This window comes from Leuresthes tenuis, unplaced genomic scaffold (genome assembly GCF_036924035.1).
Source record: "Leuresthes tenuis unplaced genomic scaffold, fLeuTen1.0.hap1 SCAF_12, whole genome shotgun sequence".
Classification (NCBI taxonomy): domain Eukaryota; kingdom Metazoa; phylum Chordata; class Actinopteri; order Atheriniformes; family Atherinopsidae; genus Leuresthes; species Leuresthes tenuis.
The window spans coordinates 25,083,278-25,108,809 of record NW_027325366.1 but is presented as its reverse complement, the minus strand read 5'-3'; the positions used below and the strand labels follow the sequence as shown (position 1 = coordinate 25,108,809).

General features: G+C 41.0%; 3 protein-coding genes across 4 annotated transcripts; 1 reads left to right on the top strand and 2 right to left on the bottom strand.

The window, feature by feature from the left end:
• Nucleotides 1-1,014: 1,014 nt before the first annotated feature.
• cunh3orf38 (chromosome unknown C3orf38 homolog) lies at nucleotides 1,015-4,086 on the bottom strand. Its single transcript, XM_072397255.1, has 4 exons — nucleotides 3,885-4,086; nucleotides 3,401-3,576; nucleotides 2,568-2,776; nucleotides 1,015-2,484 (listed from the first exon to the last, which is right to left on the bottom strand). The coding sequence occupies exons 1-4, from the start codon at nucleotides 4,009-4,011 to the stop codon at nucleotides 2,124-2,126; spliced, it is 873 nt and encodes a 290-aa protein (XP_072253356.1). The 5' UTR covers nucleotides 4,012-4,086; the 3' UTR covers nucleotides 1,015-2,123.
• A 264-nt stretch (nucleotides 4,087-4,350) lies between these two features.
• LOC140319571 (uncharacterized) lies at nucleotides 4,351-13,232 on the top strand. 2 transcript variants are annotated; one of them, XM_072397250.1, is made up of 11 exons: nucleotides 4,352-4,567; nucleotides 5,498-5,737; nucleotides 5,944-6,061; nucleotides 7,676-7,828; nucleotides 7,952-8,146; nucleotides 9,653-9,726; nucleotides 9,952-10,149; nucleotides 10,402-10,539; nucleotides 10,645-10,734; nucleotides 10,900-11,043; nucleotides 11,144-13,232. In XM_072397250.1, exons 2-11 carry the CDS (start codon nucleotides 5,498-5,500, stop codon nucleotides 11,270-11,272), a joined length of 1,479 nt encoding a protein of 492 aa, XP_072253351.1. In that variant the 5' UTR covers nucleotides 4,352-4,567; the 3' UTR covers nucleotides 11,273-13,232. The 2 variants fall into 2 exon arrangements, with proteins under 2 accessions (XP_072253352.1, XP_072253351.1); XM_072397251.1 differs by lacking the exons at nucleotides 7,676-7,828; nucleotides 7,952-8,146 and having other exon boundaries at nucleotides 4,351-4,567.
• A 915-nt stretch (nucleotides 13,233-14,147) lies between these two features.
• LOC140319568 (zinc finger protein 654-like) lies at nucleotides 14,148-25,203 on the bottom strand. Its single transcript, XM_072397247.1, has 11 exons — nucleotides 25,055-25,203; nucleotides 24,117-24,262; nucleotides 22,869-22,950; nucleotides 22,449-22,584; nucleotides 20,968-21,170; nucleotides 20,554-20,690; nucleotides 19,956-20,097; nucleotides 19,400-19,684; nucleotides 18,144-19,307; nucleotides 16,534-17,324; nucleotides 14,148-16,356 (listed from the first exon to the last, which is right to left on the bottom strand). Exons 1-11 carry the CDS (start codon nucleotides 25,178-25,180, stop codon nucleotides 15,336-15,338), a joined length of 4,233 nt encoding a protein of 1,410 aa, XP_072253348.1. The 5' UTR covers nucleotides 25,181-25,203; the 3' UTR covers nucleotides 14,148-15,335.
• Nucleotides 25,204-25,532: the final 329 nt, after the last annotated feature.

The window sequence follows — 25,532 nt, the reverse complement described above, 5'->3', positions numbered from 1 at the left end:
TGGGTGAAGACTAAAAACCAAAAACAGATATGGCACATAAATTGGTCATCTGACTGATCAAAGTGTATTATTTCATTGCACACATACTGGGCCTCGTAAAAATCAAACAGACAAACAAAAGACAAAAAAAAACAACATGGGGCAACATCTGGAAGCTGTACGGCAAAGGAGAGTAATTCAAAATAGTCCTTTTTATGTTTCAGCTTGAGCAAAATAAGTCTTACATTCATCATGCAAATTTTGTGCCAAATTATACAGCGCCCAGAATAAAGAGAACGCCAAACACAAACAAACATACACTTAAAAACCACAGAATGTGCTTTTTTTTCCACAGCTGCATGGTTATGTCAGAATATAAAAAAGGTTATGCTCAGATAACCGCTAAGAATAAGAGGATACATTTAGATACAGGATACACTCTTTCCTGTCATTTTATTTTTCCAACAATTTAATCAGTGCCCTTCTACTTAAAGGGGGATTCATATATGGCCCATTAGAATGATGAGGTGATGTCTGTGAAGTTTAATTGACTTTTGACTGAAGAGTTATTCATTTATATTTCATTTAACTTAATTTAATTTACATTACTTAACTTGTCATCTCAGGCCTTCCAGATGCTTACGTCACCACAAGAAAGAAAACATTCACTGCACAAAAGAGGAGTACAAGAACATTAGCAAATCAAAATGAAAGAGGAACTAAAAAGCACGTTGAAGCTTTAAAAGACAGTTCAAATAAGGTGTCACCACATGGGAGGACTTCAGCTGAAATGTACGACAACAGCACCCCACAATTAGCAGTTGTTGATGCGCACAGCTCCCACTGGGAAGAATGGCAGACTGTTCTCGTATGGGAATCCGCGTCGAGTGCTCAAAGTCTGTCTTTATTCACTGACTGTATGAAGTAATCACAGATGCTCTGAAAACTCAATTAAGACACAAGACTCAAAAACAAGACGCTACCTTGCCCCCACACACAGTTTTGTCGGCAACATTCCTCAAACATTGATGTTCCAAATTATGTAAACTTGCTGCTTTTGAGTGCCTGAAGGGGAAGTTTGAAAAAGAAAACTTACTAAAGGTCGAACCATCAAAAAATGACCTTCCGTGTCCTTTCGTAAAAAATGACCAAACACTGGTTGCAGGAACTTGTAACGTCTCCAGAGAAAGACAAAACTTGTGTCAGACATTTTGCCCACTAAATGAGCATTATTTCCTCACCTTTCATAAATAACACTCCAGTGTTTCTTGTGCTAAAAGAGATAATAAAGGAAAGGCATCCCTAACTCCAAATCTCAGGTTAATGGAAACACTGCAGCTGATTTAGCAGTATGCATAACATAGTAATGATGACAGTGAAACAGTCAACTCTAGTTATAGTCTCTAGTCAAGAGAAGTTATTCAAGACTGATGTTTTAAAACATCAGTTTTTTAAAGCCAAAAAGGAACATTCATTTGGTTATACATGTAGCATACCAACCACGGATATTTGCACTGGTGCACTTAATTTGTTTGCTTGGTGGAAAGAATGCCAATAATAAACTAGTAAACACCATGGGGAAACTTCTATTCATCTGGTAGCAGCACATGAAACATCCATGGTATTATTAATCTATTTAATTTGACTTTATATTGTCATATGAAGACACTTTTTGTTTTTCCAATGAGCGATACACGATTAGAATTACAGTAGAAATGTCCAACCCTTAAATCTTTCTATATTACATATTTACAAAAGCCTATTCATGGCAACATCTCTATTATATATTGCATAAGGCACAAGGTGCGACAGGATAGCATACTTTCCAGCAACATCATACAGTATATGAAAGGCATTTCTAAAAGGTTTCCATGACAAGGGGCGACCAAAAAGCCATTTTCTGAAAAGCTGAAAAAAGGAAAGCATTCCAGTTGCATTAATAATGCAATAATTAACTGAAATGCAAGTGTCCACTTACCAATTAACAGACAGTAAAGCAGAAAATGGATTTGTGCCTGTAAAGTTGCCACATACAATATCTAGCCTCAAAGGCAGTTTAGATAAGAGAAGAGTAAAAGTGAGCAATCAGTAAAACCATCCCTGGGAAAATAAATTAAGGAAAAAAAGTCTCTATTTTGTCGGCATCAGTTACAAAGACGCTGCAGTTCACTGGAGGTGTAGCTCAGAGCAGGTGCTGCCAATTCCATCCCACCCACCGCATCCTGTCCTCTGATCTTTAGGTTGACAAACTTTATCTTCCAGCTGTCATCCAGCGGTGAGCGGATAAGGCCAAAAATTTGCTCAAAGACACCAAGACAAGCTGCATCTCTGTGGATGGTCCCAGCCACAGCTATCAGCACCAAGCCGTGGGGGGAGGCCAGGGCCTTGAGGCCATGAGGCTCGAGGTTGGGGCTGAGGAGTAGGTGCTCTCCATTAGTCAGGGCCAAGAGACGTTTGCTGACCATTTCAGCGCCCAGAATCTCATCCATCTGTTCAAAAGCAACTCTGAGAAAGACACAAGAAATAATAGTTTATATAATAAACTCTGCTGAAAGAAAAACTGAGCATTAGATTTTTCTTCCTCTTACCTGGATATGAGGTGTAGCCTCACATCTGGCCAGAAATGTTGTGGTCCCCAATCTAGAGGCTGCTGGCTCAGTGAAGGGTTCTGACTGTTCAAGAGCTGGAAGAACCACTGGCAGAACTGCTGGCCCAGAACCAGTGGATCAAAACCCACCTCACTTTTCATATCCTTGGAATCAGATGCTGTGGGCTGTCGCAACCTGGTCCCATCCGCCTTAGAGGAGGGAAAGAAGTGTTGAAGGGCCACGATCAAGAAACACATGACTGACATACATATCCAAATACACACACACACACGTACCAAATCTACCTTCGAGTATGAATAAAGTTACCGAACCTAACACTTTCTTTTCTGTGGACAAACAGCATGGTCAGCCCACCTCTAAAACACTGCTTTTATTAATCTTTCCTCATTGCATCAAATGCTGCACTTCTTTTCTACAGATAATAAGTGATAAAATTTGTATATACCTCAGTCCTTAGATGATTTCAAACGGCCTTTGAGCTGTCCTTTAACTTTTCTAGTTCCATTAAGTTCAGTCACTTTATTGTCTACTGGGAAATTTGGTTTACAAACAGGTTCTTAAGAATCATATGCAAAAAAAGAATAAAAGCAATATAAAACAACAAACTATTTGACTCCCATCCAAAATAAAGACAAATGCACCAAAATTACAAAACGTAAGTCTCCAGTGAAATTGCTGTATTTGATAAAAACACTAAAATTGTCCATGGTAACTCATTTTAACAACACATGCAACTGAAGCTGGTAATATACATTTTCTTCATTATTGAACCATAGCAACAGGGTAAGACCATGTGCCTTCCCGTCCCTTACCTTCACAGACGACCAGAGCTCCAGCGTCCTCTTCACCAGCTGATGTTTCTCGCTATTCGGAGACATTGCCACCCCTTCACTGGCCAAGTACTTAAATATTAGGTCACGATTAACCTTTTTTCTTCTAAGGAGCTCCTCGGCATTTTTAGAGAAGGAAAGAATTGCTTCCGTAGCCTCTACATTGAGAGAATGTAAAGTGGGAGAAATTTGAATGTTTTAATTATTGGAACGGAACACGCGATAACCGTGCAGACGTGTATTAATGCCATAAATGAAATGTATTTGGTGTTCGCTACTGCCAAAGTACGTACAATTAATTTCCATAAAGGTATGCCAGAAATGTCGTAGCTCTTTTAATGAGAACATTCACTGAGGTCGTACAAACACTTCCTGACTGGCATTCACTTTTTTAGCACAACAGCGATGTTGGCACTTTGTTTAGCTTACTTCCCCCTTGATATCTGATATAAAACTGAAATCTTACCTGAAACATTATCCACAACTATCAACTTATTTGTGACCGTGTCACTAAGTGATATCAAGTCGGCTGTTGTCATTGAACTCAATATCTTTTTAAATCCAACACGCTCCGTTTCCAATAGTCCTGACATGTTTGCAAAAATATTTAAATTACTTCTTCCGTTTGTGTCCTGCTGAAAATCCGTCCGTACAGAAACAAATGTCAGCGAGTAACTGGTGCCCTCAAAGCAGTGGTTGCCATGGTTTCAATGCCGCATCATTATTACTGTAACATTTATCCACCGTATTTCCAAATAACTTTGCTGTTGTTGTTGCCATTATTCATTCACCACCACAAGAAGAAAAAATTGTTGTGATCAACCTCACTGATTGTTCTGAAAACTGTTGTTATTATAACTTTGACTATTTCGATTACAGTGAATTGCGGAAGAATTTCAAAATTTACGAGAGAGCATTTGAAGGCATCATCAGAGGCAGTCTGGCTAGCTGCTCTGGCTGGCAGCTAATGTGAGCTAGCCTGCGCAGTGGCGATGCACCGTCAGCAGGACTGTTTACCTGTACTACAAACTCATAGCTTGCGTTACACCGACTTCTTAATACGCACGTTTTAAACAACGAGTCTAAAAGGATCAGTTCTGCTGTTACATATTGTATACCTGTGGCAAGGAGAGAGACGAACTCCAAAAGGTAAGGTATTGTCTTCGATTGTTGATATATCCTCAGTTTCTCATGTAGCTTATCGCTGTGACCATCGAACACGACAATGCAGCTGACAGGTCAACGAAATATAATGTGATCACTTTAGTTGATTTTGTTAACGATAGATGAAAAACGCTTATTTAGTACAAAAAGTGATGCAAGAAAACCTCGCATTGATTTTTTTTTCTTTCTTTTATTTTTTTATGTAAATACTTTCTTCGCCGTCAGACGTGTTGCATTAAAATCAGAGCTGTTATTCTTAAAATGTATGTATATGTATATATTCACAGAAATCCAAGTAGACAACAGCACTTACTTGAGGTCTAATTCACATTGAATGATTTGTTGGGTATAAGTATTCAATTATCCTGATTTGTAGTATCTAAAGGCAAAACCTAGACTTTAGCTGGTATTTGTTATCTGGTATTTGATACAACATTGACAGACCAGCTTCGGCTGTGCTTGAATGAATGAGGAACTTTGTCTTACTTCATCCAAAGCCAGTTCTTTTTTGCATGATTTCACCTTGCAGAGTTTTAAATACAGGAAACATGTCATATTGACCCGCTTTAAGGATATGTTCCGAAAAACAGTATGAAGGAAACCAAAGACTTGCCTTGACTGAAGCAGCAACTTTAAACTCAATAAACCAAGAAATCAAAGTGGTGAACTGCTATGAACATAAGATGAACATAAATCCACTTTATCCAGCCAAGAAAAAGGCACCAGCTAAAGACTGGACTCATGATCAAAATCAAAATCTATCTCACTGTGTTTTGAAGGGGCCTTGGTAGGATAAGGCCCCTACTGTGGTATCATTGCTAGCTCAGTAGACGAGAGCAGAAACAAATGAATGATTGACTTGTTATTTATTTGTATGATTTTCTCAAACTGCATCTCTCTTCATTACTGCCGCAGATGGAAGAGTTTAATAACAGTCTTCCTGGCCGGGTAACGGTATATTCCATCCAAGGCTGCCCGCACTGTGTGCAGGCAAAGGCCACTCTCAAGCAGTTGGGAGTACCAGTGTGTGATGTGGACATGGGCAGCCATTCGGAGCTAAGGGTGAAGTTGAAGGAGCTGACAGGGCGCAGCACAGTACCTCAGATCTTCTTTAACAACGTCCATATTGGGGGTAATGATGACCTGCAGAAACTGGTGAGAAGGAAGGAGGAGTCTTATAGACACCAAATCTACTTTTGACCAGGGAACTGAACAAATATATATTTTAAAGCTGTCCAAAAATTTGATATTGTGTATTGTTAATCACAATATATATATATATATATATATATAATTTTTATTTTAAATAAACCACAAAAGGTCCAAATTGCACAACTTGCTGATGAGTTTTACGATCTCAGGCTCCTGACGAGCTTCAGAGGCTGGTGACTCTGGTCAAAGAGGAGCCTCTTCCAGCAGACGCTCCACCGTTGCCACAGAGTAATTCATCACAGGATGGAGCTGGGGAAAATGATGGAGGTGAGCTACTTGGTATTCATAACTTCTGCTTAACTGATGCAATTCAACAGGAACACGTTTCTTTGTCTTGAATGCACACTTTGTCATGACCATGTTTCTTAATTTTCAAAGTTGAAGAAATATTTTTGAAACAACGTCTGTGTCAGACTTGTTCGACTTCCTCTGGAGCAGGTTGTGAAATGATGAAATGGACCTCACTGAGGGAATGCATCCTTAAAGGAAGGACTTTAAGAGTAACTGTGCCTAAAACAAGTTTCTTCAAGTATGGAAAGAAGAGGCCAGCAATATCAGCAGGGTTGCTTTTGCAGAGTCATCTTTGTTTGAGGATCGGCCAAAAACTATGAGGGGTTATGAAATAGTGCTGGCTGATGTGGACACGTTGGTATGTTTAGGTAACAGTAAATGTTTGTGTGGGTGTGCGTGCGTGCATGAGTGCACACTTATCTCCAGTTGCGACGGCCAGCACAGACAGTAGAAACAGGAAGTTGATGAGCCCAGCAGCACCAGGCTGCCTCACAGGACCTCATTATCTGTGATTACTAAGCACTCTACAGTGCAAAACAGTCTTTTCCCCAGGGCACATGCAAAGATATATGTTATTAGAAAAATATTATTTGGATTTAGTGTTAATTTCAATGTGGTACTTGCAGTATCGTCACACAGTTATCAAAGCAGCAAGCTGAGTTATAGATGCATTGTAAAGTTTAGGCTTTTGTTTCACCGGTCCTCATCTTTTCAGCAGTAGGATGTATGATGCCGCTCCGGATCTTATTTGTGTAAAAGCCCATATTATACTGCCTTGTGGCTTAATGTTAATGTATTGGAGAACAAATATTCAAAGCTTGTGGGGTATGAACTTTATCACATAATAAGATAGTTAGATTTTAGATTGAGGTACATGAATGTGAACAAGCTAAGACTGACTAGAAGGTGTCAGTGGATGCCCCTTCCTGTGAATGTGTGCAGCCGTCTCATCATTAGCCCTGTGTTGCAGTGCAAGCCATTTGGGTCTTCTGTTTCCATCCAGTATTGGTGTTTTAACAGAAACATGTAGTATCACATCAGAATTAAAGAGAGTCAAAACTGGTCTTGGTGAATCAGAAATTGAATCTTTTTGGGAAATTGGTGGCAACACAGTTCCACTATAATAATCTATTCACATGGAAATGTTTGATTACTTAATATTTTGCATAGAAATGCTTGTTAACTATCAATTTCAGATTACTGTTTTTGGGTAAACAAATAATTTCTTTAACTGTGGGAGATTTTTTTCATTTTTTTTCATAATTTCCTGTGATAAACTTGCGTTTTAGTCCAATGGTCAAGACTAACAAGAGGCACATAGAATCTTAAAATGTCCATACACCGTTTTCTGAATAGCACATCCTATGTTGTTCATCTCAGTACTTTCAAAAGGATTTTGAGAAAAATTTAGACAGAAAAGAAGAAGGCAAAAGGCATGGAAGGCAGTTGAGGCGATGCCTTTCGCAGCAGCACGCCGTGTCAGTTCATTTGCTGGACTGTATAGTTGCCCATATTGTTTCCTATATGTTGGTTGAACATTTGCATTTCTGTGTGTTTGTTCATGATTTGGAATGATTCCTGCCCTCGCAGAGTTTAAGTGTGAGAGAGATGAGTTGGCAGACCTGGTAGAGGACCTCAAGCATGGCGGTGTGATTGGCAGTCATAGGAGGGGGCTCACTTTATACAAAAAGAGCTTCTCGGGCGGTCAGCTGGTTGACTGGCTGCAAAAAGAGAAGGGCATGGGTAAGTAGAGCTGTGACGCCTTCTTGCGTGAATCGTGAAAACTCACTGGACTGTCTTAAGTCCATGTAACACGTAGTCCAATCCAGCTGTGTCAGCACTTGACTGTGGCCATGTGTGTGCTAGCCAGGGCTGAGGCCTGTAAGACAAGCCAGGCATTGTTGCAGAAGAAGTACATGGTCAGTGTGCATGACTGTGGGCAGAAGGATGGCGGTTTTGGCGAGGGAAAAGACACCATGGACTCACTGTTCAGGCTGCTGGAGGACGACCCTCATTCAGCTCTCAACTCAGGACAGACTGCAGCCTGCAGTCCTATACAGGGTAGGTCAGGAGGGGAACAGACTCAGAGCACACACACAGCCATCACTTTCCAGCTTCATGCTGAGCAATGTCCTTCAGCGCTCTAACCCCTGTTCTTTCTTGGCTTCTGGCTTGGTTTATTGTCCTTTTGGGTTCATTTTGGTTGGTTTATGGTGTCATAGAAGTTTGGAATGTTAGAGGCTGAAGTAGGGGTTGATGGTATATGTCATAGTTTGATTTGATTTGGCCTTTCAGGGGAAAAAACATGTTGACACTCTTTTATGAAAGCTTTACTGCAGCGGAGCAAAGTTTACTCTTGACCTCGAATATTCCTGTAGCATTTCCAAAAGAATGAGTAACTCGAGGCTCACTTACTACCCTTATTCGCAGAGCTTTTTGTTGTAATTGATAGTCTTTATTTTTAGGTCCATCAGCAGATTAACACCCCTCTGAAAGGTCCAGAAAAAGTGAATAACTGGAGCTTTAGGTCTTCAAGGCATCAATCACTAAACAGTTTGCATGATAATTCAGTATTTTTGTAAGACAAATATTAAAAAAGCCCTGTGATATGAAATGAATCCGTAGTTATAGAAATGAGTTTTGAGGCAAAACCGTGGGTTTCATGCACTTCAGTTTGAACCTTTTTTGTTACTATGCTTGTAGCTTCTTACCTTGTTCTGCTCCCCTAATGTAATTACATGTCATATTGGCACAACATATAAGCTCATTCAGAGTTTAAAGATAAAAATAATAAAGAAAAGGTTGAGGGCTATATATTTGAACCCCTGTTTCAAAATCTTGTTCTGCTTTGCTGCAGGTTTGGTGTCGTTTAACAAATTCTAACTTTTTTTTCAAATTCTTTTCCTTTTTTTTATTTTTGTGCTGGTGAGCAGTATTGCCTGGCTTTGTGATGCTGTGTTTGTAGCTGAGTGTTGGACATGACTTTTAAGCAGACTAACGCTTTTTCTTAGCCGTACGACAACACAACGAGCATAATCACAGGGTTTATGTTCGTCCTGTTCGTTGTCATTTTCTTCTGGCAGTGATCAGCGATTCTCCTTCGCATTTTCTTACCACGATCTGATTTGTGCTACAGCAAAGTTAGCCTGATTCAGATTGCTTTATGTAGGTTGTTTCCATGGGCTTACCTTTCCTCGGCTACTTGAAGGATGCACTTAACCTGATTTGCTGCACTACTCAGTGTAAAGGTTCATACTCTTGGCAGTGACCTGCTCTGATGTTGTATTGAAGCAAAACGAGGAACATGTAGTTTAAAAAGCAGCGCATCTATCACTCATCTATGACCGCATTATGATTAATTGATATATGTTTATTTTTTGGTGTTTGTTTGCAACAGTAGCCTACAGTCCTTTCCTTCCTTTCTTAGTAGTATTAGTGAGGGATTCGGTTTTGGGCTATGCTAACATATTCGTGTTCTGACCTTTAAGACCCTTGAAGGTGTTGGATTGGTTTGTCTCAGTAAACAGTTGGTGACATTAACCGTGTCTCTCTCTGTCTCTCTATCAGCTGCTGACCTCTCTTTGCTTCTCCGAGAGATGATTCTGAAATTGTTCTCGGAGCATCTGTCGGCTGATGGCAAGGTATGTCCTCAGTGAAACGAGGCTCCTGGTTCACTGTGGGTTTTTGTCTATGCTTGTGGCTGTTTTGCAAATTCAGTACACACCCGTTTAGCTTGTGCATTTTTTGACATTTCTGAAGCCTTTCGTGACTTCAGAGAGGACTTTTTGGTTCTGTGATTACTGCCTTTGTGTATGTAAGGAGAAAATAAGTAGCGTGTACTCTGCATGTTGTCCTTGCTCCTGCAGTCTGTGGACTACAAGGGCATGTCTGCAAACCCTGCGTTTGAGCGATACTGTGAGCTGGCTATTCAGCTGCAGAGGGTAGAGCTGATGTCGCTGAGCCGGGAGGAGAAGCTGGCCTTCTTCATCAACATCTACAATGCCTTAGTCATCCACGGGTACCTACGCATGGGGGCCCCCACCAACATGTGGCAGAGATACAGAGTAGGACAACACAGCTGCACTTTGATATGCTACACTCCCTAACCAGTCCCAGTGATACAGTATTTAGTTGCTGGGCATCCAAAAAATGTTTTATGTGTGCTAATTTACGCCAATTACAGCATCTTGTTATTTTACGATCCACGAACCCACATGATGTTTTATTTTTTTTAAATGGCATTTTCACAGTTGATGCTAAACGACATGAGTGGATTGCATAAAATCAAAATGATTTGTTTCTGTTTCCTGTTGTAGTTCTTCAACTACGTGAGCTACCTAATTGGAGGAGAAGTTTTCACATTGCAGGACATTGAGAACGGCGTCCTCAGAGGGAACAGAAAGGGTGTGGCACAGCTACGAAGGCCCTTCTCCAAAACAGACCCACGGCTTCAGGTGCTCAGACATGCTGCTCAGTCGCACCGGACCATTTCACTCACTCAGTGATGGGGGGTGCTTCAGAGGAACTAAATGGCATCCTTATTTTTTTCTGTCCACAAGATGGCGCTTCCAGACGCTGAGCCCCTCATTCACTTTGCCTTGAACTGCGGTGCAAAGGGCTGCCCACCTATCAAAACATACACCCCACAGGTGAGTACATATCAGTTCTTGTGTTGTCTTATTTATGTTATGGAATTCTTCATAAGTACAGGGAACATATCAAGCTGTTATCGAGCTTGACATGCATTGTACGACATATAAGGTAATACTAGCAGCTTTATTAGTCAGAAATCATTATTTACTGAACCCCTTCAGGATATCGACAGCCAGCTCCGCACAGCAGCTGAAGCCTTCCTGGAGAACGATGATGCCTGCGTGGTTGATTCTGGGAAGAGAGAGGTGCGACTCAGTCAGATATTCAAGTGGTACAAGGCTGACTTTGGAGGCACCGATGAGAAGGTAGTTGTGCATTTGCAGACAGATATTGAATAAACATCTATCCGATTCAGTTTTTATTTTCTTGTGGCAGCAAAAACGTCTTTCTAATTTCTTTTCATAGCTGCTGAAATGGGTGCTGGATCACATGAGCGACTCCCCGAAGAAGACAAGCCTGCAGGGCGTCCTTTCTGCTGGGAAGACCAAAGTCAGCTTCCTCCCTTACGACTGGGGCTCCAACAGCTCCCACTGAGCATGCTCACTGTTGTATCGCTGCATCTGTCCACTTTCTACTCCAAGGTTTTATCGAAAGCTCCTGCACCACATATTGGATGTCATACGCATGAACTGTACATCACGTCTTAAGGGGTGATAGTAATAATAACAGATCAAATTGCACACAAAGAAGTTTGTGCTCCTGCAGCTTGATAGACAGCTTAAAAAATCACACCAAGTTATTATTTTGTGACTTTACGGGCTTTGCGTTTCCCTGTCTGCAGCTCAGGAGTAGTAGACTACTGATGTTCTCGCCCAGATCAACACTGGTCGGGTTTTTCCTGTGGCACATTTAATTAACGCAGATGCTGCCTTGACAAGCCATATCAATACTCTTTGAGCTTTATGTGTAGCGGACTGAAGTTTTTCCACAAATACTGTCCCTCATTTCAGCAACGTTTTCAGCCAGCAGATGTCAAAGGCTTAATCCGGCTTTCTGTGGAAAAGAAAGTGATGGCCTTTTTGATTGGAACACCAAATGAAAATTGAATATACGTCTTGTATCCAACATAAAATGGATGTTAATGTAAAAACAACTTTGCGTGTGGCTCGAGGGCACTTTTGTAGAAAACATTTTAAACTCTTCCTTCTCTGCACATCTAATGATCCAGGTATGCGTGTAGATAACTGGTAGTAAGCTGTCTTTCTGTGGACACTGCTGCTATAACTTACCCTCGCAGCTGATAGGCCTATGATGAGGCACCTATCCCCAGAAGTAATTCTGTTCTCTCTTGTACGCCTGCATGCTCAACCTTTATTTTATTCATTTTTTTTTCCTGATCCAGGTCTTCCATTAGAAATTGGAGAAGTGCTACGGCTGTGTTTTTGGCACAGTCACAATATTTGGAATGCACTCTTGACACTTTGCATGGTTATTGCCAGCTTTGAATACCATCGAGACATATTTCTGCTTTCTTTGTTTTCAGAAAGACAAATGTTCGCCGTTGGTCTTTTATGTCGATATTGAGCTGCGTTTATTCAGCTATTTATTCCAGCATGTCTGTTGACAAAATGAGAACACATTATTCTAATCATCTGGGCATCAATTTATTTCTTGCTTTTGGAGATCGTCAAAGTGTCTCCACCTGAAAAAGTTTACAGAACATCGTTGAAGAAAATAGATTTAATATTGTTGGATTTTTACCAGACCAATGTTCAATGTTTTTACGGCTACTCTTCACTTAATATATCACGATTCATTGTGTATACATCCATTTTGTTCATTTGAATGATTTTACATTCTCTCAGGTCAGTGAAAATTAATGTATCCAGGTTATTTAATGTCACCAATGGACTGAATGCTGCATGTTTTCTAGTCTTAAAATGTCTGCTTATTTTGTGCAGTGTGTCTGTCTGTGTAAAACAGAGTATCGTATGTTTGAAAGGAAGGTTTTTTTTTTTTTTCTTAAAGCTACAAGCAGCACCAAAGCAAATGGTGGCATCAGCATGTGTCGGAGCATGGAACTGTGGTAAACCCTATGTGGCTTTGTTCAAAACCTGTAAGCTTAGCCATAAGAGCAAGATGGACCTAATGTGTCATTTAGACCCAGTATTAGAATGCTATTGTACCAGTACACTGTTAGAAAAGTCAGTCATAGTTGAACTGAAGCCTGGATTATATTGGAGGCGTGTCTTTACAATACACTGTATATTTCTCTTTGAATTCAAACCTTGGTTTCGCTAAACTTCACCTTTAATATGGAGCTGATCACAAAGGGTAAAGACACTGTGTTGGTAACATGAACAGAGGAAAGGGATTTTATTTGCATTTTTCGATGTTCCCTGTGCTTCTTTTTCAGAGAATTACCTCATGTATCAGGAAAATGTGATGCAAAAACTTTTTTAAACAAGTTGTTCCAATAGTTTTATTATTCCTTTTTCCTCAAGTGAACAGTGAAGCAATATGTTGAACAGTAAATATGCAATGCTGAACTACATGTATGTATTAATGTTTTTTAATCTACTGTTTCCTTGCATGAAAGCTTCTTTAAAATGGCCATGTTTGGCTTTTTAAAACTTCTCCTTTTCTAGCTTTGCAGTCACACGCCCAGTTCAGATCAACTACGGTTAGTCAGCCTGACCTTTTAATTGGTGTAGAAGGTTTAGTCTTATTCATGGCATAGATATTGTCTTAAAGTTATTTGAATGGTAATTCTGTCAGAAGATGCTGCAGTTATAATATCAGGATTTTGTTAGAGCAGTGACTCTTTGGAAATGCTTTAATGCGCCAATTTTTACTTTTTTTTTTGTCAAAATTTGAATGAGAGCAGTTTCTTGGAAATTAGGTTGTATTCCTATACATTTACACTGTACTGTTTGTTTTAAAAGATGGAACTACGGAGCATGTGCAGAACCTGGACCCAGTTGAGTTTACACACATCTAACAGCATTATCTGGGTCTGTCAGTCCAGCTCAACTTCTGGGAAACATGTTTAAATGCATTGTGAAAGTGCAGTTTTGCTCAGTCTTAACACAATAATTCATATTTTTTGTATTACATGTAAACCTACATGTGTCACACATTGTAAATGTAAAGATCTGCAGCTATAAAATCCACACTAAAGGGAATTATTCTCTCCCAGAGGACACGGAAGACATTGACTAACAGAAATATTTTCTATCTTTGGGATCTGGTTCTTTATTCCCTCACTTGTCTGTTTCGCCATGTCACATAAGCCTCAAACCTGATGAGTTGAAGCCGATGAAACCTTTAAGATATGGGTGATAACGAGAGGTTCTGCAATGTGGTGTATCATGTGGAGCTCCTAAATTAAACGTATCAACCTCTTTAAAGATAATAATGTAACAAAAAAAAGTATGAACCATTCGCACGAATGTCCATGACAAAGACGTTTCTTCATTATTTGTTTATTCAAACAAGTTTAATCACTTTTTCTTTAAGAAAAATAGATGGGCAATTATCCTTACCTTTTACAAAACCAGTCTACTAACGTTTGGACATATAAATAAGCAGGTTCAAGTGCACAGTTCCATAAAAAGATAGTAAAGTTCCAAAACTGATCAAGCATCTGAGACGTATGTACATAAATACCAATGTGGAATATTCTACATACTGCAATGCAATTTGAAATTCAACACAAGTCGAGTGTCATCTGTATACCGTCAGACCCAGGTTTGGCACAAATAAAAAAAAAATTTAAAAAAAAGAACAATTTATGTGCTATACAGAGAATATGTTTGACAGTATGAAGGGAGACGTACGTATTTCACATAATTTGGTTAAAAATCCTCACGATTGAATGCTGTCATTCAGCGATAAGAAGACAAACCCAACTCTGACAAGCGTGCCGAACTACAGGAACAGCAGCCTGCGTCCACATTATGCTTCAACGGCTCGTATTCTGACGGAGTTTACTGCGCGGCAGAAGATTCGGAAGATTTCTTCAGAATTCAGATCAATTTCTGACATTGCAGAGCATGTAAGGACACAACAACCGGACATCATCATTCATTTGGAAGACTAATTGTTGAGCAGACAGGACATAAGACACTGCAAAGTGCCAGTGATGTACATAGACTCCATAATTGCCTGGTAAGTATTTCTGGCATCATTTTTAACTTTATGGTTGAGCTGGGCCAAATGTGGAAGAGCTGTCTGCCAATAAGAGTCTTTGACAACATTATAAAACCCTATACAGAATGCCAGCCCACTTAACTCCCAACAGAATTTAAAAATAAATAGCTTATAAAATTATACCAATTTCAAGGAAGTATAAAATAAATTAAATCAGATTGATGCCAAAACATTTGACGCCGAAGGTGCTACGAGACAATCCGAATACCTGCGATGGTTAAAGAATACTGCGGTTACAGGCGTAACGATTATTGCTTTGAAAAGTTATATTAATAACCAATTAGACTTTTTTTTTTGGCACAAGTCCCTTAGTATTTTAAACAAACATGAAGAAAGTGTGGTGGGAATAAGTTGTTGCGGTAGCAGCTTCTCTCTATAGGAACGATGAAGGTTACCAGTGGTTCGAAGTTTATTCAGTAACGGTTCAATCAGTGAGTCAAGTAAGCTAACTTTCATCGTCTGAATCAAAGCCAAAGAGTGAAGAGCAGGTGTTCAGGGCCTGATGCTTCTGTAATTCCTCCAGACTGCTGAAGGAGGAAAGACACTTGTCACATCGATGTCTGATCTTCTGCTCCGATGCCCCCGCCCCCACCTGCTGCTCCTTCTCTGCCTGAGGCTGTTTCTTTTTCTTATTATTGTAATAAGCAAATTTCTTAGGAGGGGGCGCGGGGAGATCAGCAGCTCTCCTTTTGCGCATTGAAAGTAAAGATTCATCCAGGTAAGTGGAGGGCGGTGGCCGGACGAAGGGGGCTTTGACAAAAGGCGCGTAAGAGGGATCTTCAGGCTTGAAGGTTTTGTGCTCGGTGATGTGTGGCTCTCCCATATTCTTCTGGAATCCCTCAGCCAGAGTGGACATATCTTCCATATCTCGGACATTTATGACATCCCAGTCGTTGGGTTTTTTACTTTTCTTGCAGGGAGGGGTTGCAGAAGCAGTGCAGGAAGTGGACATCAGCTCCTCAGTCACTCTCAGTATGTCCTCATACCCGTTGATGACGGGTTTACTAGCTGCAATGTGCTCTTCGTTTACAGTTTTTGCAGAACAATTTTCTAATCTAGACAGATTTTGACTATTGTCTGGAGAGATTTCAAAGGCCTCGTTTTCACCCTCCCGCGGGCCCTTTTTATTCTGCAGCCAAATCTCCTCCACTTTGACCCTCTGCTTCCAGGGAGCTTCAGCGCTCGGCTGCACCGGTTTGGTGGGTCCCAGCTCCAGCTCGTCTTTCTGCGGCGCTGGAATGTAGTGTCTCCATTCATGGTCATAGAGACCCTGGAAACTCGGGAACAGCTTCTCACAGTTTGGGAATGGACACTGAGGTCGGAAAGGCTTGTGGGAAGCAATGTGGTCCTTTAATTCCTGTTGTGTTAAGAAGCGCTCTGTGCACTCTAGATGGAAGCAGAAGTGTGGTAGTGGATCATTGTGAAGCTTCATGTGGTCCTTATAATGCTGAAGAAACTGGATCTGCCTGTTGGAGGAAAGCACAATCACAATCCTTTTCTCTTCACTTTGTGAATTTGTTAAAAATGAGTACAACCTGAAAGATCTTTTAAAATGATTTACATTAAATCAATTCAGCCATAGTGTACTCATACTCCATTAGAGTCACAGGGCATTTAAAACTCCAGATAATTCTAGTTCTTACCTGAGGCAAAAGCTGCACTTGCGCTTGGTCCAAACAAAAGTCTTCTCCAGCACCTTATCTTCATTGCTGTGGCATTTGATAGCATGCCTCGTCAGCGTGGAGCTGATCCTCAGGAACACTCGATCACAGGACTCTGATGGGCACAGGTGGTATTTGAGGTCCGCACTGCAGCCATTTTCTCCTGCTGGCGTTTCCTTCCCCTCTCCTTCTTCCTTTGTCTTCACCAAAGATAAGTCTTTTATGATCACCACCCCATCTGCAATGACCACCTGCTCGTCCTTGAAGTCTGTCCGCTTGACCACGTGTGCGTCCGGGTTTTTAGACTTTTTGTGAAGCGCAGAAGTCTTTTTCAGGAGGGTGCGAACGTTCCTGATGATGCGTTCTTCCCTCTTGAGGCTCGACACTTTAATTTTGCCTTTGACCTTCTGTTCGGGAGTTTCATCTTCGGAAACAGAAGCCTGACTTTCATCTTGAGGCTGGCACAGAGTCACCACATTATCCATTATTCCATTAGCAGCTGGAGTGTTTTCTGCACAAGGCTCCTTATCGGGGGGTTTCTGTTTGCACATTTCATCAATGTGTTCCAAAACATGCTTTTTGGCCAAAGGAAGCTGCTTAAAACGCTTCCCACAGAGTATGCATCTTAGTTTTCTGCTCTTAAGGTGCGAGAGCGCATGCCTCATTACATTCAAACCCTTGTAGCTTTTGCGGCAGAAGTTGCAGTGATGTGTCAAATGTCCATATTGTTGGCTGCGGAGTAGTCTGTCCTTCCACGTTCTCTTGGCTTTCATCTGAGGGGGGGAAAAAAGCTCAATCTATGCAACAAGTAGACAGAAAACATCAACTGAGTATCATTAAGATAAGGGAAAAAAACTGCTGCATGTTTCTCTTTATGTAACATGACAGATAACAGTTTTTAAATGTTGGATCTGCATCCATGTTCTTTGTAGATGCTTCCTCGGTTACTTGCAGCTTGCACCAAGGCCTGTTTTGATAAACCAATTGGTTGCAGCAATTTGACACCCTTACTGAATGGCTGAGTCACATGAAGGAAAAAAATAACGACAGGGAATAGTTCACTTTCCTTTTCTTTCCTTAAATAAAGTTAGGCCGTCAAACAGACAATAATACTGAGAATAAGGATGGCACACAGTTCAAACACTGAAGGGAAAATTAGCATAAACTCAACATTTCAAGTCAACAAGAGTTACGGCATAGATGACAATGTGTCTACAAGAGGACTTGTGTGACTGAAATGGTGACTTTGTACCTCAGAATAGATTTTACTTACAAGGAAATTACCTTTAAGCACATAATGACACAGTGCGGTCATAATTATCCAAACTTAAAACAAATGCACCAAATATTCCTATTGAGGGGGAACCCACACAAAGATGTGGCCACATTCCTGCGAGCTGAAATAGATTAATGGACAGATACAATTTGGGTGGAGGCATATTTAGTGCTTTGCCAACATTTCTCTTGAGTTACTGAAGTCTGAATTTGTGCTATGCCCTTTATGCTTCAGCTGATCCTGTTAACTGGTACATTTCTTCTATACATATGATAATATGATACCCATTAGGATAGGTGAAGAAAAAACGACTGACCTCGGTTTTTGGGACTTCGGTTTCCACTTGTGGCTGAGGCTCCTGTTCTGCATTGCCATTAACCTCCTCGGGTGGCTGAGATTCTGGAGATGGAGGTTTTTCACCGTCAAGCTTTTTGGAATTAAGGGAATAACTGTGTAGCAGTTCTACTGGACAATCCATTAACTCCAACAATGGACCGTCAAGCTCGGGATTAGCTTCGATAGCAGCGACATCTGCCTGGTTTTCAGAAAGCTTCGTCTCAATCTGTGTTTGAGATTCTTCTTGGGTTTTTTCACTGGAACTGCTACCACAGACTGAGCTTGTGAATCCATTTTCTCTTGAAGGTTCACTCAGATGCTCGAGTTCATTTCCTTTTTGTTCTTGCTTGTTTTCAAGTTCACCATCTATACAAGGCATATCCTGCTCCTCATCTTCCCTGTCCATTTTCTTCTCAGTAGCAGCCTCTTCCTCTGTAAGGTACATTTCATTATCAGGGTAAGAGAGCTCCAGTTTTGATAAAGGCTTCCTTCCCCGTTTCTTCCCTTTAACTTTGATTTTCATCTTTTTCTCTTTAACTGTCTGCACCTGCTCCAACTTCGGAAGGCCTTGCAACCACCTCTTCTTCCGACCTTTCCTTTTTAAAATTTGGCTCTTAACACACCGAGACAGGTACTCTCTTTTGCGGTTCAGAGGAAGCTTAACGGAGGCAGAATTCTCCATGTTAGTGTGATTGCGTCTTAGTGAATAAGTGGGCTTATTATTACCCGCAGAGGCAGATTTGAAATTGTATTTGATCTCTGGATCTTCACCGAGCTCACACTCATCATCAGACAGAGACCGCGTTTCCTTTCTGAGTCTTCTCCTCCAATTCCTCCTCTTTAGAGGACCATTATTTGGTGTAACATACTTTCTTCCTGCGTCATCCACATTTTGCTTTTCTGGCATGTCTTGGTTCGCAAATGTCGCTTGAGTGCAGTGGCAGGAGTTAATACCTAGAATGCATGAGCCATTTACACAGTTATTTGATAATAGCTCTACGCCGCATTGCTTTTCCTCTTCCTCCTTCATTTCACTAAGCACAGCATCCTTCATGACATTGTCGCTCATTAACTCTAAGCAATGAGTCCTGAGAGTGAGAAAGTTCCAAAATTCAGGGTCAAAACACAGGCGCTCCTTGAGCATCTGGAAAATGTAAAACATAGCAGTTACAAATCATAACACGATCATATCCACAACAATATTCATTCGCAGAATGTTAAAATAGGTCCTCCAACCTGCAGAATATGGAAGCGAACGTTGGTCCGAACAGGGTCATTGTGGGGATGTGGCTCCTGATCGGGATGCATGTAAAGCAGGCAGACAGTTCGGTACGCCTCCAGGCTCCGTTCCTGACAAAAGACAAGCAGGGCACACGCTCGACAGATCTCCAGGTCATGAGGCAGCAGGAAGGCGATGGTCTTGCAGACAAGAGACTGGGTTACAGTGTCAGCCTGCATGTCACATAGCTGCAAGGCCCTGGCACAGAGCTCCACGCAGACCTGGACTCCTTCAGCACCCAGCTATTCAAGACAAGACAACCATTTGTGAATAAAAGCAAGTCAAGTGGTGTCTGACAGAATCAAATTATTCAATAGAAGACAAAAAAAAACAACAAATCTATTAAACAATTACCAAATTTCAGTGCAAAACAAACAGTTTGGTTTCAACTTTGTGTAAACATAGAGATGAGCGTAACCTTGAAAGATTAAAGTTTTAGAAAATGTGTCTTTTCTTATTTGTCTCGAGGAGCCATCGCTGGGGTCTCAGGTGATGCTGTGCTGGGAGTCTCACCTCAGTAGTGACCAGTTTGATGAAAGAGAATATGGCTCTGACATTAGTAGCAGAGGAAGCCAGCTGCAAGCACTCAGCCAGGAAGCCTTGTCGGGAGGGATGAGCCCTAAGATACAACCTGCTCCAGATGAAAACCAGGTCCCTGCATGAGGGTAAAGAAAGTCAAATAGTGGGAAACTCAGGCACACATCCATCAGCCATAACACTAAAAACAACTTACAGGTCACCCCTTACAATCGCACATGTTGAACAAGCAGAGCATCACAGCACCACTGAAAGTGCCAACAACGGGAACACGTGTCAGAACTAGACATTACTGCAATGGAGGTAAGAGGCCTGGACTGATTGGTTTTTTGTTTTTTTGTTATATTCATCTGGACAGGTGCTTATATGGCCAACAATTTCCCACTCGTGGGGTGCGTCTTACTGTCATGTTCATGAAAAAAACGTCACATATGGAAGAAAACATGGCATCACATACAGAACATGAAAGTAGCATAAGTAATGGAACTGTGATGTACGGTGGAAAAAAATCTCTGGATTTAACACATAGTAAGCATTCATGCATGCACTGCACACATAAGAATGTCAAACTTACCATATGTAATACATATCTCCGTTTTGCAGCTGCCGGGTGAGGAAAGCTTTACACAGCGACAGCAAAAGCTCATCTTTTTCCACACTCTCCGTGTTGCAGATTATCTCCACGGCATCACGGCCATCAATTTCTGCCATCTAAAGATTATCGGAATAGAATTAACAGTGCAATAACAGTCTACTGAAATTGGTTGAAATTAATGTATGACATTTGAAGGACAATTTCAACCATGTGTTGAATTTAAATTTTGCTTTTATAATACCTCAGCCATTTTACTGTTTTTGACTTGATTTCTGTACAGATATATAAACATAGCGCCTTCCTTTTCATGATCTCATAGGCAAACACAATCATACAAAGCACCACATGTCACTGATGCTTTCCACTTTGCATGCTCTCTCCTTCACACCTTACCTCTTTGTGAAGGTTTTCATACAATGAGGCCTTGAAGAGGCAGGTCAGGTAGGCCTGATGAAAGTACAGATGCTTTCCAGCCTCATGATTTTCCAGGCAACTTTTAGCCATGGCCATGGCCTCCTGCATTCGTTCACAGGCTTGCAGATATCGAACCCGCAGCTCCAAAAATATTGGCAATTCTGTACTCAAGTAATCGTCAACTGTATTGGAGGAAAGAGGATGTGTTAGATTCGGGGAATCATTAACAGCCTGAAAACTGATTCTGGGAACACAGAAAACCTTACTGCAGTGGAATTTTAAAACTATGGTGAACGACAAATAAAATGATTTAATCCAATCATCGTAGTAACATGTCTGCAGACCACATTTGTATTAGACATAGGAGTGTCGTCTGATAGTTCAATAGTAATCAACACAAAGTGAGGGCATTTCGTGCCAGTTTCTATCACTGAAGCCCCCACAGAGCTGTGTGCTCTCACCACTCCTCTTCAACCTGTAACCAATGAGTAAAAAGCTAAATAAATGACCAAATCTACATGGGTCTTATGAATAGTTAAGTCTGATTACATAAATTGGAGTTTCCAGCTTGACCACGCGATGTTCTCTGTGCGTATGCTGCGTTACGGAGCTTTTACACCAGGGATGTCAAACTCCGGTCCTCGAGGGCCGCTGTCCTGCAGGTTTTAGATGTTACCCTGCTTCAACGCACCTGATTCAGATCAATGCATCAATGGCAGGCTTATGCAGAACTTAACAATCTTCCGAAGAGATCCATTTAGTCTAAATCAGGTGTGTTGAAGCAGGGAAGCAACTAAAACCTCCAGGACAGCGGCCCTCGAGGACTGGAGTTTCACATCCCTGTTTTACACGGTGAGCACTGTGCTCTGCTACTCAACCCATTCACATCTATGTGTTTCGCGGTGAGAAAACGGATCTGTGCAGTGCCAAAGGTCGGACGTTGTTAGTGAAGTTGAAACAAGTTCCACTCAAACAAGCCGACGCTTCCAACCAAAACCTGGCAGATCTCAACATATCACCCATGTCAGATATATGGTATAACGTGCTGCGTTCAGCTGCCTGAAGCTGCTTCTGTGACTCGGTAGGACTCTCCCCATGCGGCTGTCAAACTGCTGCCTAAACTCAACTTGAAGTAGCCCTGTAAGCGGTCAGTGAGTGTAGCTCATGAATGAGCTTTAAAAAAAAAAAAGTCATGTCTTGCCCTGAGGATATCATAAACCCACACTGTCTTGGCAGCCGCTCATCTCTTCCTCCTCAGCATCGGTAAAACTGAAGCATACATGCTGAATACATCCCACATCCAAGACAGAAAGTTGGAAAAGATAACTACATCCAGGACATCTTTTCAGTTCCTGCTTAGCTGACACAGAACTTGGACACCATTTGCGCAGGTGCACTTTACTTCCACCATGCATCCTGTGTGAAAGCCAGTTTAGCCAGTTTAGGCGACACATGCCTACCTTCACTGGGAGGCAAATCTGCTTCCTTTAGAATTCCTTGCAGGACTGGATTCTCCCATGGACCTCCTCCTTTGATAATCTGCTTCACGTGCTGAAGGTAGATGTTTTTATGTCTCAGGAGTTGAGAGTGGCAGCCCTGCAAAGAAGTCATTCATTCAAAACCTCCATTAAGAACAAATCACCTGAAGATGGGCTGGTCCAAAATGGCCTTTTAACAGCAACAACTGAGAGTAGTATTTGGTATTTTAAATCATAAAACATAAGTGTGAGACCAAACTGTTCTTCTATTTTCAGTTTGATGTTGATTAATATAACCAACTGAGCACATTTTACTAATGGCACTTACAGCAACTGGGTCTTCTTAGTGTGATGTGTAAATAATGAAAATAAGGAATGGGACGGCTGCTTATTTGTTGTCACCTGAAAAGAATCAAGGATGTCTTTTAAAGGCTCTTCGACAAATTCTTCCTTGCTGAAAAACAGCATCAGTTCGAAGAAGCTCCTGTAAGACAATAGGAGGGACATAAGTCTGTCAATAATTGAAACAAGAACTTAAGGTCTTTGTAGAGCTTATTCACAGGTTTTCCTGTAACAATTACACTTAGAACATCATTGCTTAAATAATGTTACGTCAGAGCTGTTGGGTTCAGTCAGGACAAAAAAACTGCATCTCAGAGCAGAGAACATGACACATTTCTTCTGTGATTTATATACTTACTGACTTATATTTTTTGTGTTTGGCTGAGTGTGTAATAACACATTTTATCGTGATGTGACAAACTTAGAACACATATTTATTAATGATTCTTTCAGAATTTTTAGCTTAATTCCTTCTTAGATCAAAGCAAAGCTTGAAGTGATGTGAACTAAAGTGGCAACTGCCGTTGTGAGAACTAACAATTGAGCAATGGTGTGTCTGCACAGATGTCTGGTTAGACCTCCAATTATGTTGTTTAGCTGCAGGGTTTCTATCCCAACGTTTTGAGCTGCCAAATCTGCTGCAAACAATGGTGACTCAAAACCGAATCAATGAAAAAAAGGGGGAAGACAGTGGAGTAGATGATGCGTACAACCGTTGAACAGACTGAGACTACGCCAAGACTGGCAGAGATTAGAAAACAAGAGAAGACATAAAGCTACATTTCTGGAAGGCACGCATCAGTCTACTTAGTTACAACAGAGAGTACAACGTAGAGTACATGGCTATGCCATGGGTTCTGGGCCGTTTTGACGTGCAAGCATAAAATTAAGCTTTGATCAGTAAATTCAGATTATCAGGCCATTTGGAGTTCTTTTTGAAGCAGGTTTGTGTGAAGTACTTACGATTAAACATCAATCAGAACCCTCTTAGTTTGGAGAACTAGAAGCTTCTTCAGGGTGACTTTCAGCTTCAGCTCATTCCCCATAAAACCTCTTTTTCCAAACTAAGAGCACTCTGACTGCTGTCAGTAAGACACTCACTTCTATTCCTTACAACCTTGCTACTTGCAAAATGTAGATGAGGACTTCATATTGCAACAGCTACAAAACACATAGCTCTAGGTGGCAGCGGTATTTCCCTCGTTGAAGGTGACATCTAACATGTTTTCTCCCTAAAATAAGAGAGCAAAATGGAGAACCCTCTTCATCAAAAAATAATAAGTGGTTCCCAAGAAACAAAGTACTCACAAGGCAAGACTGCTGAGAACATACTGGATGTGCTGACAGTCATCTGGGAAGGCAGCAGTGGCTTTGGTAAAACTGCTGAGTGCAGTCCTCAGCACCTTGAGCTGAGGGAGAGGAACTTGCCACTGTCCTGTGTACTCCTCAACCAGCTGTGCAAGAAGGACAAAGAACATTAGGGTAGTCAAATAACATTAAAATATCTCATTTAAATATCTAAATACTGCTATAGCCAATCTTGTCTTGTCACGATTATTACAAGAAAAAGTTGAAACATCCTCAAAAACCCAGGTGCATCATAAATTGGTAGGTAAACTATGAAGTGATCAAAGGATGATACTGAGCACCCCTACTAATGCAGCTTAATTATCATAACCACTACTAATATTGCGCTGGACGCAATTGTTGCGGAAAGCTTCAAGAATCAGCCAGGAAAATAATATTTAAGCGCTGTCAAATATTTGTTCAGAGCACCTAGTGCACCTTTAAACACACATGTACACAAAAGAAGAAAAGAAACGTTACTGAAGTTGGCGGTTAAAGCAAGCTCTTCAAAGCCTTTATGTTGTTTCCAAACCAGATCGTTGATCTAAACTCTTAATACTTTGAAGCAAAGTGTGCAGTATGAACAACATTCATGAAACCTTGTTTAACCTCATACTATCGGGTTAATTAGCTTAGCTTAACTGAGTAGCCATAAAGCTAAACGTTTTCAAATGTGAGGCAGAGAACACAGTTTCTACTTCAAGCTACCCAGCCAGGAGCCTGGTTTGAAGCTCTTAAAATCTGGTCGACTATTCATGATGACTTTCGGACAGGCTGTGCCGACATAACGGCATAAACAGAGCAAGTGTGGAGGCTAACGTTAGCTACTGAAGCTAGTAGCTTTAGCAATAAACAGACACCAATTCGGTGGATCAGCACACAAAATTGATCTAACTTACCTCACAAAACTCCGTGCAATAGTCTTTGCTGTTCAGAGAGGACGCATCGCTGCAGTATTTAAGACACAGGGTGTCCAGAGCTAATTCAAGCCCGTCTGTTTCCAAATCACTGTCGTTGTCCGCCATACTGTCTGCTGTATCCAGCGCATAGTCACGGTTGCCAGGTTTGTTCCATGGTGTACCCCTATCCCCCATGAGCAGACAATATCAACCTGGCAACTTGATAGTTACGGTTATTTACAATTTTCTTTTTCAGTTTTATTTTTATTACCCCTTTCACAATGTACAACAGTCATTTCAACAGTAAAGGTGAACTCTCTGTGAAATGGCAACCGCTGTGATGGACTGTGCACAGCCAAATGAGGTAAGAACCAGATGGAACGCCGCTCAGTCTATTTCTCTTCAGACTTGAGCAGATTTGTATTGTCCATGCAGTACTAATTGAGAACTATGAACTTGAAATGTGAGATTAAAAACA